A 14,155-nucleotide genomic window follows, 5' to 3' on the forward strand; every position below is an offset into this window, starting at 1 on the left:
TGTACATTATTGGTAGGAATGCAAATTAGTGCAGCTATTATGGCAAACAGCATAGAGAGTCCCACAAAAATATTAAAAATAGAACTATCATATAATCAAGGAATCCCAATATTGGGTATATTTCTGAAAGCAAGTGAAACCAGTATGTAGAAGTGACCTTTGCAATTGCACGTTTATTCCAGCACTATCCATAATAGCCAAGATAGGGAATCAACCTAGGTAAATCTATCAACAATTAAATTGATAAAGAAACTATGGTATATATGTAAATAGTAGAATATTATTAAGCTATAAAAATGAATGAAGTCTTGTCTGTGATTGTCAACAACATGGGTGGAACAAGACCATTATGTTAAATGGTGAAAGCCAGGCCCTGAAAGACAAGTACTGTATGATCTCATTGGTATGAAGAATCTAAACAAATTGATCTCAGTAAAATGGTGATTAATTAGAGGCCAGGAAGAGTAAGACGGGAGGGAGAGATATGGAAAGCTTAATCAATGGATACTAAGTTACAACTAGACAGAAACAAGAAGTCCCAGTGTGCTACTACACTGTACACTGGGAGGATAAATACCAGTAGCAATAATATGCTATACATTTCAAAAGGCTTGAAGAAAAGACATGAAAGTTTCATCCTACAAAGTGACAAATGTTTGAGGTAATATCTGTCTAAACATTACATAATGTTGAACCTATTTAAATCATTACACATTTTGTACATTAATTCTATGTAATAAAATTAATTCAAATGTAAAATTTATTGAGTTTTAAAAACAGAAAGAGACCACAGAAGGACAATGTTTCCCAATATCCTTTAGTTGTTAGTTTTATACTGTCATTTATTATGCATATCCTCCAAAACTTATTGATATTTCTATTAACTCCTAGAATGCATTTCTTAAAAATTTAGTTCAATTGAGCCATTCATTCATACCCATTGTTATTATATGGAAATAAGTATTACCCTTTGCCCAAAGAAACATGATAGGCATGCATCTTAAACCTATCACATACATTCCACTTCAACTCTTCTTCAGACTTGACTTTACATACCTACTACCAAACTCTCACCAAGGACCAACTTATAATAATGCTAGACATAGGAGCCCTGCGCAGTTTGTTCGACAGTTGACAGACTATGTTTACACTTCTGGTTCTACTCAGCCACTTGCCTGCAGAGATCCTCACGTTTCCTCCTTGCGCAAGAAGTCGAAAGGATTCCGGAGATGGGGGAGAAGTCTTTACATCAAAAGAAGAAGCGAACTTTTTCATCCATCGCCGCCTCCTATACAACAGATTTGATTTGGAGCTCTTCACTCCAGGCGACGTAGAAAGAGAGTGTTATGAAGAGCTTTGTAATTACGAGGAAGCCAGAGAGATTTTTGTGGATGAAGAGAAAACGATGGAATTCTGGCAGACGTATTCAATTAAAGGGCCAACCACAAAATCAGATGGTAACAGAGAAAAAATTGATGTTATGGGCCTTCTGACTGGAATGATTGCTGCTGGAGTATTTTTGGTTATTTTTGGATTACTTGGCTACCATCTCTGTATCACCAAGTGTAGTAGACAGCCACATCCAGGTTCTCCAGCTGTCTATGCAAGAAGGAGCAGGCACACTCCCTCCATCATTTTTCGAATACCTGAGGAGGCTGTTTTGTCTCCATCATCACCTTCTTTGGAGGACACTGAATTACCTTCTTATGAACAGGCGATGGCACTGACCAGAAAGCACAGTGTTTCACCGCCACCGCCATATCCTGGGCCAGCCAAAGGATTTAGGGTATTTAAAAAATCGATGTCACTCCCAGCTCACTAAGGCCACCTTGCCACAAGACATTCATGTTCTTTGAATGGTTTCTTCTCCCAGAACCAAAAGAGACATGTCTATACAGCTCTTTCTGACAAACTGCCAGGAATAAAGGAGGAATAATCCCAAGAACTGCACCATAATTCCCTTTGCATCTTGGACAGAACTTGATATCAGCTTGATAACAGGATTTGACTCCAACCCAGGCCTGACAGCACTCCTGAAATCCCATCCACTCAGGAGGCTCAGGCAGGAGCATCACAAGCTCAAGGTCAGTTTGGGCAACTTAGCAAGACTTCTCAAAATATAAAAGTAAGAAAAGACTGAGAATATACTCAATGCTATGGCACCTGCCTAGCATGCCTGAGGCACTGGTTTCAATCCCCAGGAGAGAGGGAGAGAGAGAAGAAGAAGAAGGAGGAGAAATAAAAGAAGAAGGGGGAGGAAGGAGAGGAAAGAAGAGAAGTGGAGATTGATTCAATATCCTGGTAGTTAAGAAGGAAGCACTAGCTGGACATGGTGGTGCATACCTATAATCCCAATACTTGGGAGGCTGAGACATGATGATCACAGGTTCACGGCCTGCCTCAGCTACTTAGTGAGGCCCTCTACAACGTAGTGAGACCCTGTTTCAAAATAAAGAAATAAAAATAGAGCTGGGGGTGTAGCTCGGAGGTAGAATGCCCCTCGGTTAAATCTTGAGTACCACAAAAAAGAAGAAAGCACTAAGTTTGTGGCTCAGTGGCAGTGTGCTTGCCCAGCATGCCCCAGGACCTGGGTTCAATCCTCAGTACTACAAGAAGAAAGCACTTTTTTGTAATGTATATTTTAATGGTTCAGAAATCTTTATTAGCTGGGCATGGTGGTACATGCTTGTAATCCTAGTACTTGTGAGGCTGAGATAGGAGGATCACAGATCAAAGGACAGTCTCAGAAACATAGAAAGACTCCTAACAATCTAGCAAGACTCTGTTAAAAAAAAAATAGGGTTGGAATGTAGCTTGGAGATAGAATGCTCCTGGGTTCAATCCCCAGCAGTATCACAAAACAAAGAAACAAAAAACTTGATTATAAATAGCAAAGTTAGATCCAGAGAACTATTTGTATCCTCTGTACAGATAAAAGTTGTATATTTCTTGTATTGAATATTTAAAAAGTAAGAATTTCTAATCATTAACATATCCCAAGTTATGATATTGAGTTCACTCATTGTTAGGATTTTTTTTGTTGTTGTTGTTTGAATTCTACATAGAATTTGACATTTCAGTATAAATCTGTGGCCTTAATGTAATTACTTGGTTCTATAGTGTAAATTATTGCATAATATTCACTATATTTTGCAGGTTTGAGTTCTTAACTCTTGTAATAAATTGTGTTTCATTATTAAAAAAAATGCTAGACATATAATCTATAAGAATATTTAGTTTAAAATTACCATTCAGTGTACAGTTTTGTGTTTGACTATATTTATAGATGTGGGGTCCAACCTACAGGTTGAGAGTCACATTTTTATTCAATGATGTCTATATAAGGACCCCATAATACATGCACCTCAGACCAAAGGGTCAGAATAGTTTTCATTTACTGGCTAATACATGCCACATCCTATTGTCAATAAGATCCATATCATCACCTAATCTCTCTTCCCAGACTCCTGATATAAGGTCCAAATATAATGTTTGGGTTGTATTACATTACCACTCTTCTCTGAGATTTGTGTAACATTTGCTTCTCTTCTACATGCTCCCACTCCTCAACATTATTGTTGAATTTTATTCTGTGTTACTGGTCTCATCTACCTCTACCAACTTCTCATAATAAATCTACTGAGACCTTCTCAATAATGCCTGACTCCTGGAGATTATAGAATCCTCCCTGCTACTCGGGGCCTCTCTGAGTTCCCAAGCTATATAAATATTTGGTTGGAATTCTTTTTTCCTCCTATTTAAAAGCAACATCAAATCTCCATCGGCTGGGAAAGCTTGTTTTTTCCTATTATTTGGATTGATGATTCAAAGCATGTCTTTAATGGAGGTTTTGGCAAGAATGATGTGGAGTTATTATTAGATTTGACAGAGTAAACTGAATGGTTTGTTTTCAGCGCTACAAATACAAATCGATGGTTAAAATGAAGCACTGCAGTTTATAATGTGGTAGAAATATTTATATAAACAAAAGCACTGATTGATGCATGGCATTGAAAAATGTAAGTTTTTTACAAATTCCTAGAGCACAGAACACAGGAAAGGTAAGAACACCCCCCAATAAAATAAGATACATATAAACCCACTCTCAGTATAATTGGAATATTATAATTCCAATTATATTATAATTATACTCCACTCTCAGGGAACCTAGGTTGTTGTCATCTTCTCATGGCAAGAAAAAGAGAAATCACTTACTTTATTTATCCCAAGAAGTATTTGGGGTTGCAAGGTGGTATCTTATATAAATATAAATGCACTGGAATGAAGGAAGAGTCTAATGTCTTGAGCAGGACTAACGGTAGAGGCAGGCTACAGAATCTTTACCTTCAAACTGAACATCAATTCTGTCAATAAAGTCAGGCACATACATGTATTATTGCATTATAACACATGACTAAAGCATTATCTTCTCCCCAGGTTTCATGGCTCATCTGCAGTTATATGAAGTGATATCTTTGCTTGCTTCTTTCTGTCCCGTCACCAACTTCTCAGTATTTTTTTTTTCATTTTCACATATTTTCTTATATGCTTCTTCTGACTTTTGACTTATGATTTATCTCTATATTTCATATATGCCTCAGACTTTTCTCTGTATTCCAGTTAAGGTCACACAAAAAAGTCTGATTGGCCAACACATATATATATATCTGTATCAGGAAACATCAAAGGTCATTGGCTAACCTGTAGACTTGGAGAGGAAAGATTATAGAGTCACATGGTGCTTCCGCACCTGCCCTACGAGCTGTGAGCAAAGGAGTTTCATTTACGAGAGACCACAGACACAGTATCAGCACTGGTGATTCTGATTTGTAGCACTGAAACTTACTCTTGTAATGAGAAAGTGTTCAGTTCTCCTATCATGATGCTTGAAAAGGAAAATTTCATTTTAGAATTTTAAGCAGATTTCCTTGGTACTTAACATAGACTTCTGGAATGAATACATATAGCCTAATCAAAATATAAATAAAAATCAATAAATCAGGGAAGGCCTATGTCGCTAATGGATAGGCAGCTGACTCTTGGAAAGTCTTATGTGCATTCTAATGATTATTTGGTATAGTTCTTTATCCTTATAACCCTTTGTTCTCATGTTATAGTTGATTACCACTAAGGGCATTTTTTCTCAACTGCTGTTGCACCCCTTGCAACTAATTTCATGTGCACGTCTTACATCCTGTAGGTTTCAAGTATTTATGAAGCAAATATTCTTGCTTCAAAATACTAAAGGGGTTACATTTTTATGTAGCTAATAAATGTAAATTAATAGCATTTATTATCATAAGTAGACATAAAGTTCACTGAAAATAATGTCTTATTCTTCCTTAGACACTAGTGTGATCTGACAGGTAGGATGTCACCGATATGCTTTTCAAAATAAATAATCAATAAATCAATGAACATCATATGTATTTACCTAAAACTTCTAAGCCGACTGGGAAACATGGGCATTAGAGTCTCCTAAAGACCACTGTTTGGTACTGCATCAACAGTGATCTCCAGATGCCATAGGAAAACTAAGTAAGATGCTACTTCAGATGTGGAACAAGTTGAAATGCAGATGTGTTCATTAAAATTAGTGCCTTCATAAACACAAAATTATAACAAGATGGCACAGAGACTTGAGCAGAAAATACAGCTATTGGATTATTCTTGGTCTATAAATATGGGCCAAGGGAAACTATTTTTCTTTGTGATATATATCTTTATTTCTGAATGTGGCCTTTACTTGCCAAAGTTTCATGTTTATTCTTTGGTGTTCTCAGATGACCCAGCAGAAAGGGCTCCTTGACTCGTTGCAGGGGAGAGTCTCAAAAACAGCCATAAAGTCCACATCACTCCAGAGCAGGCTCCATCCTCCAGCAAAAACTAGTCTCATTACCAATCCCAGAACCAAGTTTGTAGAAGAAACTTCTTGATCCGAAGTACATCTCATCTTGCTTCTTCATCAGAGGATAATTTTATTTCTAAGTTCATATTTTCTCTCCAAATAGGAAGAACAAAAGGCAATTTACATGATGTTGTTGTGTAAATATTTTCAATATTTTCTCTTTCAATACTGAGGATTAAACATGGTGTCGCTAAGTTGCTTAGGCTCTCCCGAAATTGATGAGTTTGGCCTCGAACCTGTGATCCTCCTGTCTCAGCCTCCCAAGTGCTGAGATTACACCTGTAATGCCAGAAATGTCTGGTTCATTTTCAACCTTGTGTTACTCATTTGGCAGCACTTGATAAGGACAAGGACATGCTTTTGTTATTACTGAGTAATATTTTTTGATGCTGTCTCATACAACAGTTAAGCACCCAAACTGCTCTGAGCAATGCTGCCACTTTTCCCCCAGGCCCTGCTGTCGTTAACTGAAGTCAGGGAAAGGGGCTGATTCACCAAATTGAATCACTCCCATTCTGGCCACAGTTCTAGAAGCCTGTGCCCTCAGGCCCAGGGCCTGGATTCTTTCTGCTTCTGATGTGGGTAACTGGTGCCAGCTCATTTGGTAAGATTTAGAAGAACCCTTCAGTCTTTCCCTTTAAATTAAAACATAAACTTTGCCATTTAATTCTTTCTGGAAAAAAAACCCTTTGCTAAATGAAGAAAAATTTAATTTCTTTGTTAGTTATGAGCCACGGCCTATTTAAAGGATAAGACGCAATGGGTGTCATGATAGTCCCCCTCATGTGTGTTAATGGCATCATCATCATGAAAGGCCTGAGGGCATTGTTCTGCCTGGTATTGTGTACCATTTGGAAACAGTTCACTGGATCTACCAAGGGCCAGTGAAGAGGGATTGACAGATGATACCCAAGGCCACTGGTCCCCCAGGCTTTTCTGGCAACCCTAATCCCCCTACTGCAGCTGGAGGAGCTGGGCTTTGCTTCTGTTTTACATGTTAAACTTCTGGAAGATATTTCATTTGAAGAAATTATTTGTTGGATTTGAAAAATGGAAACCACCGTGGGGGAATGAACACTAAACTGTTAGGACATCGTAGGTTCCAGTTAGGAAACTGAGAAATCACTTCAGTATTCTAGAGCCTGGCTTCTACCATGTTGAAATAAGGTATCGGTTGTTGGAATTCAATCCAGGTCCTGTGGTGCCTAGAGTTTACAGGCCTCTCAGAGGTCCTTGGGCTTACCTTAAGAAGGAAGTGGAGGTCCCAAATCCCCAACTCCATGTCCAAGAGTACAAACTGTGTGTGTGTGTGTGTGTGTGTGTGTGTGTGTGTGTGTGTGTGTGTGTAATGTGTGTGTTTATACACAAACATAAATAGAGAGGGGAAAACAGGTACAGAGACAGAAATTCTATATAAAATTTGGTATGTAATTTTTATATGAATTTTAGTTTTAGAAAAACCTAAAACAATTTAAGGATGCAGAATTCTATATCAAAAAACTTCTCTATTCTGATATTCTATTGTTCAATAATTCCTGCTTTCCACTGGCTAAAGTGTTTTTAATGACTTTCTTGTTTATAACATTAAGCTATTTGTCAATGTTAATGGCCTACATGTCATATAAAACACATTTTTTCTAGGTACTCAAAATATACATATAAATTCATAAATATATAAATTTATTTACATATATATGCACAATTTTTCTGGTCAGTATTAGTATTCTCTACATTTTTTCCTGTGGAATACTCTTTAAGTAAATATTAGTAACCATGGCATGAAAAAAAGTCATTAGTTCACATTTATTCTTACAATAGGTAATTCATAATATATATGTGCGTGTTTAAGGCTTCAAGAACTACAGTGGAAAAATCCATTTGTTTGATTTAACCCAGAGCACTCTTTGTTCTAAACATATGTATTGAAATTATATGAGCCATTATTCTGAAGTGAATGGGGAAACAATAATGCAATGATTGCTCAGTACTATGAACTGAATGTGTGTAGCCTTCCCTACTCATTTGTTGAATAAAACCCTAATTCCCAGTATAGTGCTATTTGAGGTAAGGCTTTGGATGTAATTAGGAATAGGTGAGACAATGAGGACGGTGCCATGGTGGGATTAGTATACTTAGAAGAAGTAAAGAAGCATTAGAGAACTCCTCCTGCTCCTTCTTTTGCTGCTGTCTCTCTCTCTCTCTCTCTCTCTCTCTCTCTCTCTCTCTCTCTCTCTCTCTCTCTCTTCTCTCTCCGTGCATTGGCACAAATATGAGTGAGATCATGGCTATCTTTAAGCCAGAAAGAGGGCTCTTACCAAGAACCAAACCCTAAATCTTGAATTTCCCAGCCATATGAGAACTAAATGTCTATTCTTTAAGCCACCCAGTCCATAGTATTTTGTTATAGTATCCCAAAAGGACTAAACATGAAAATAAGAAAATTATGGTATGATTAGTGAATTGATTAGGTCTTTGTTACAAAGCCTACTGAGACAAATAGCATCCTAAATTTTTACCTTAAAATCTATTTTAAAAGTCTAGTCATGATAGTAAGTTTATTAATGATATTCCGTTTTCCTTCAAAATAATCACTGAAACATTAGAAGATCATTGAAAAGAAAAATAAAGCTATATGACCAGGCTTAAAAATAAAATAATCATCACTGCAGATTAGAAACACAAAGCAGGGAATATGGCTAAGTCCCAAAACATATAGGATGTGGTCAGGAAACAGGCAGGAGTGATCCACATGTCAGTGATCACAAATAAAAAGAGCTAAAAATTCTACACTGGGCAGGGGATAGGATCCAGGCTCCCTGCTCAAAGCCATGCAGAACTGCATATGGAGGAGCTCAGTGAAGCACAAATAACTTCAGTGATTCAAGTGATTTCACTATGTTCATTGGCAAACTGAAAGTATAAGCAATTCTCTCACCTCCTATTACAACACATTGTCCACACGCAGGTTAAACTTAGCTGTGTTCATACTCTTGGGTCATTGCATAATGGACAGTCAAGGGAAAGAGAACTAGGATGCCCTGGAATGTCATTGTAGCTGGAAGACGGGTACTTGAAATTCTGCCAACTCGTGATTATTTCAAAGTAAGGGAGGAAGCTACCATTGACTTCTCATTGTTGTCAGGTGAACAGATAAACTACACTGTACACCGTCTCTGTCCAGATTAATACTAGAAACCCTAATCTTGATTTGCTTCTTTCTTCTTATTTAGTAAAGGATTTCTTTTGACCTCATTACAGGAAGTCAATTGTCTTCCAGGATGCAAACCTAGTTTTCATAAACCTGTCTCCTTTCTAGTCTCTAAACTCATTCTTAGGAGAATATTTATGTATGCCTATTTTAGAATCATTCCAGAGTAGTAGGGCACCTTTAAGAGAGAAATAGAGACCATTCCAAATTACTAAGAGGTAGAGAATTCCTTTGATGAGTAGTCTAATATTATGTGTAAAAACATACACTCATGACCTAGGTCACTGATTTCGAATCTCAGTTTACCATTTACTAGCTATGTAACTTCAAATTATTTACATTTTCTGTAACTCAATCTACTTATCTATAAAGCTGAAATCTTTCATAATAGTACCTATCACTAACAGTGTGAAGAAAATTATACTGAATTTTCTATTTTTGTATTAAATAATATCTATTATGTATATTAAATTTAATAATAAATGTGAAGTTTCTAGAGCCTAACCTTGCACAAGGTATTCATTAAGTGCTACCTATCTATCTATCTATCTATCTATCTGTCATCTAATTATTTAGCACTTATGTGGCAGACCCAACCGGCAATGCAAACTGAGGGCATGGTCTCTTTCAGGTCCAGAGCTAGAAATTCCAAGTACAATTTTACACATAAGAGAATAATTTGCATACTATATTTTGGTGTGGTGATACAGGAAAGAAATAGACAGTCACAATATAAAGTAAGAAGTACTAAGACAGAGGTGACATGGGATGCCATGCTAAATGTGGGAGAAGAAAAGGGAGGAATATTACTAAATCCAAAGAGGACACTTCAAGACAGACTCCTCAGTTGCAACATGGAGTAGGAGAGAAGTTACCTAAGCAAGCAATTGTAGATAAAGTGACAGGTAGAGAGATATCTTACATGTCTACAGCCCATAATACCTGAAAAGAATTACCCTTCTGGCCTCACTGTATCATTCAACTCACTTGAGCTATGTTAGAGACATATCATGAATCAGATGTAGGAGGAAGATCTACTCTGCTGCTTCTTCTCACCATGGAAACACAATACCAAATAAGTGTCAATCAATTCCTGCTCCGGGTTTACCATGGTAGATTTCAACTGTGTGGAGTTTAGGAAAGGCATAAAATCAGACTTTCGACCTATAGTCAACCTAATTCCTCCCAAAGCATGGTACACAAACATGGAGACCCATGGCTTTGCCCTTTTGTGGACCTGCACATAGATGCTCCCTGGGTTAGTGGAGGAGAGTATAAATCCCTGTATGTCATTCTACTAACTCCTTTCCCCAATGGTTTACTCTTTTTTACATTTTTTAGCCCAATGTCCCTCTACCTACCCTTCTTTAAACAGAGCTGTGTTCATTTATCTAGTGACTACCAGACTCCACATTTTCTTGTTTCTTAGTAACAAGAAATGTACTGAGATGTAGGTCATGGCCATTTCTTGTAACTTTCACTCTGATACAGAATAAAGGAATAGACATGTCCCATCCTGAGAGTGGAAAGGGAAGAAAGGGCATTTGGAATAGTCTTCCGCAGGTCAAGATACTTTTTTTTTTTTTTTGGCTGAATGAAAAATAAAGACAAGGAGAATAAGAATATTACAGATATTTTATGCTAGGAAAGTTACTTTCCCTCTAAAACTATCTCTACTTCTACACATCCTCCCCCCAACTCTAAGAACACAAGTTTTAAGTGTTATTTTGCTAAAGAGAATGTTATCTCCTTTTAAATCACATCACAGTATTCCCCTCTTTAAATTAAACTTAATCGCATTTTCCTCAGTTCCTGGCTACCACTTTGTCGCCATTTACTTGGTTAAAGGTGCAGGTAGCATGATGGCCTTGATCAATGAAAAAAATTTTAATGATGCAATTTCAGTTTATTTGTTGAATTTTTCTTTACTTTTATACTAAATAATGTTTCTATATAATTTTATTAACATTATTTTTTAAAAATAAGTGGTCATTGATTACAAATGACACAAGGGAAAAAATTGAGGACTTTCTATTTAAAGATTATTAGTACATGTGTCTCATAGCCCTCAGGTTAAGACATAATGTGCTTCTGAAATAGTGACATAAAGTTATCTTTTAAATTCATAACTTTATTCACAACCAAGAAAATAAAACTTTGTGAACCAGAAACAATTAGGTGTCTGGAAAATAGATTAGAAATGGGAAAACAAGTCTAATGAAGTCTAAAGATCAGGCTATTGGTATACTACTAAATTCAAAATGAAAACTTTAGAATAGAATGAGTATCATAAAAACATAGCTGAAATACTTAACTAATACATTATTCATGATATTTCATAATAGCTAGAAAGTGTGAATGAAAATTTAAAAAGACAGATTTATAACTTCCAATATCTACCTTCTAATAGTACCAAGAAGGAGAAGTAAAGACATTGTTAGAGTAAAATTCAAAAGAAAAAAGTTACCTTAGTCATTCCTAGACTTCTCTATTACTTACTTATAAATCACTCAAATTTTATTCAGATTTAACAAGTGTGCAAGATGCTGAGAATCTAATAACAGTAATAAATTCTCCCTTAAGAAAATGTATATATGCACAGATACCATTTTTTCACATTATTTTGGGATTAAGAGTTCTTAGATAATCTTTATATTTTTATTATAATTCATCTCTTTTTTTTTTAATTTATTTTTAATTGGTTCAATGTATTCATACATCACAGTGGTATAAAGAAAATACTTTTGTAGACATACAGGCACATATCGCCCAGTTAGCCCCTACCCGATCCCCACCCCATTCCCTCCCCATCCCTCCTTCCCATGCTTGGCTTAGTGGTTGGCATCTAGTATTATAGCAATTTATCCAATATTAACATTGATAATCTCACATAACAGTTTCATTTGTCTGGTACCAAGCTTTTGATGACTTAAAGATAACATTTCAATATTTCTTTTTGCTTTCTTTCTTATCAGAGAATATTTTTTCTTTTTTTAGGTGAAACTATCATACATTTATTTATTTATTTTTCAGAAAAAATCTATTCTGATATGGAATATGAACTCTAGATACCCAAAACAATCTCGAATAAGAACAAAGCTAGAAGATGTATATTTTCTTATTTCAAACCATATAAAGCTACAATAATTGAAACAGTGTAGTACTGTTCTAAAGGCAGATATATAAACCATTTGAGTTAAGAAAAAGCCTAGAGATAAATTCTTCCATACATTGTCAAGTTATTTTTGACAAGGTTTCCATGAACTTTTGGTGGAGGAAATACTAGTCTTTTAACTAAACATTGTTGAAATATAATAATAAATGAAAAGAATAAAATTGGACCCTTACCTAACACATATACAAATATTATCTCAGAATAGATAAAAGACCTAAATATAAATCTTAATACTATAAACTTTTAGAAGAAAATCTGGGTCATAAAACCTCACAACATTGAAATTGGCAGTGATTTCTTGGATATGATTTCAATGGCACAGGCAACAAAAGGGTAAATAAACTCCCTAAAAAATAAAAAAATATATTGTATAATCATAGACAATGTAAACAGAGTTAAAAGTTACTGATCCTCTTCCAAGAGTTCATCCTATGACCTATTTCTCCCTAACTACCACATATTAGGGAAAACATCTGATTTCTTATTTTTTGTGACTGACTAATCTCACTTGGCATAATGTCCTCCAGTTCCATCCATTTCCCTGAAAATGATGTAATTGAGTTTTTTTTTTGATGGCTGAGTAAAATTCCATTGTGTACATATCCCACAGTTTTGTAATCCATTCATCTGTTGATGGACATCTTGGCTGGTTCCATAGTTTGGCTATGGTGAATTGTGCAGCTATGAACATAGATACACATGCATTAGTTTGGTAGTTTGGTTTCTTTTCTTTTGGGTAGATACCCAACAGTGGTATTGCTGGATCAAATGATAGGTTTGTTCCCATTCTTCTGAGGATTCTCCATACTGTTTTCCAAAGTGGTTGCACTAATTTGCAATCCCACCAACAATGTCTTAGAGTTCCCACTTCTCCACATCCTCGCCAGCATCTGTTGTTGTTTGTGTTTTGAATGATGGCCATTCTAGTTGGAGTTAGGTGAAATCCCAGGGTAGTTTTGATTTGTATCTCTCTGATTGCCAGTGATGTTGAGCATTTTTTCATGCATTTATTGGCCATTTGAATTTCTTCTTTTGTGAAGTGTCTATTTAGTTCACTTGCCCATTTTGTTATTGGATGCTTTGTTTTCTTAGTGTTGAGTTTCTTGAGTTCTCTGTATATTCTAGATATTAGTCCTCTATTAGTGGTGTAGGTGGCAAAAATCTTCTCCCATTCTTTTGGCTCTCGATTGAGGTTCTTGATAGTTTCCTTTGCTGAACAGAAGCTCTTCAGTTTCATGCAATCCCATGTATTGATTCTCCTTTTAATTTGTTGTGCCTTTGGGGTCTTGTTGAGGAAATGTTTGTCTGTGCCTATGTGTTGTAGTGTTGGACCTATGCCCTCTTCAAGGAGCTTCAAGGTCTCTGGTTTAATTTCCAAGTCTTTGATCCATCGTGAGTTGACTTTTGTACAGGGTGAAAAAGTGGGATTAACATCCAATTTTCTGCATATGGTTAACCAGTTTTGCCAACACCATTTGTTGAAGAGGCTAGTTTTTTTCCAGTGTATGTTTTTGCCTCCTTTGTCAAAAATCAATTGGCTGAAAGTGTGTGGACTTGTTTCTCGGTCTTCTATTCTGCTCCATTGGTCTATATATCTGTTCTTTTGCCAGTACCATGTTGTTTTTATTACAATGGCTTTGTAGTATAGTTTAAAGTCAGGTATTGTGATTCCTCCTGCGTGGTTTTTGTTGCTGAGAACTACCTTGGCTATTCTGGGCTTTTTGTTATTCCAGATAAATTTAAGGACTGATTTTTCTATGTCTGTGAGGAATGATCTTGGTAGTTTAATGGGCATTGCATTAAATCTGTAGATCACTTTTGGGAGGATGGCCATTTTAATGATATTTATTCTCCAATCCATGAA

The 14,155-nt window shown here is 36.1% G+C and overlaps 1 protein-coding gene across 1 annotated transcript; it reads left to right on the plus strand.

The window, feature by feature from the left end:
* Positions 1-1,141: 1,141 nt before the first annotated feature.
* LOC308266255 (transmembrane gamma-carboxyglutamic acid protein 4-like) lies at positions 1,142-1,822 on the plus strand (the record flags this gene model as incomplete). Its single annotated transcript, XM_080700359.1, has 1 exon — positions 1,142-1,822. The coding sequence occupies one exon, from the start codon at positions 1,142-1,144 to the stop codon at positions 1,820-1,822; it is 681 nt and encodes a 226-aa protein (XP_080556485.1).
* Positions 1,823-14,155: the final 12,333 nt, after the last annotated feature.

Source organism: Muscardinus avellanarius (assembly GCF_963383645.1).
Source record: "Muscardinus avellanarius genome assembly, chromosome: 1".
NCBI lineage: Eukaryota > Metazoa > Chordata > Mammalia > Rodentia > Gliridae > Muscardinus > Muscardinus avellanarius.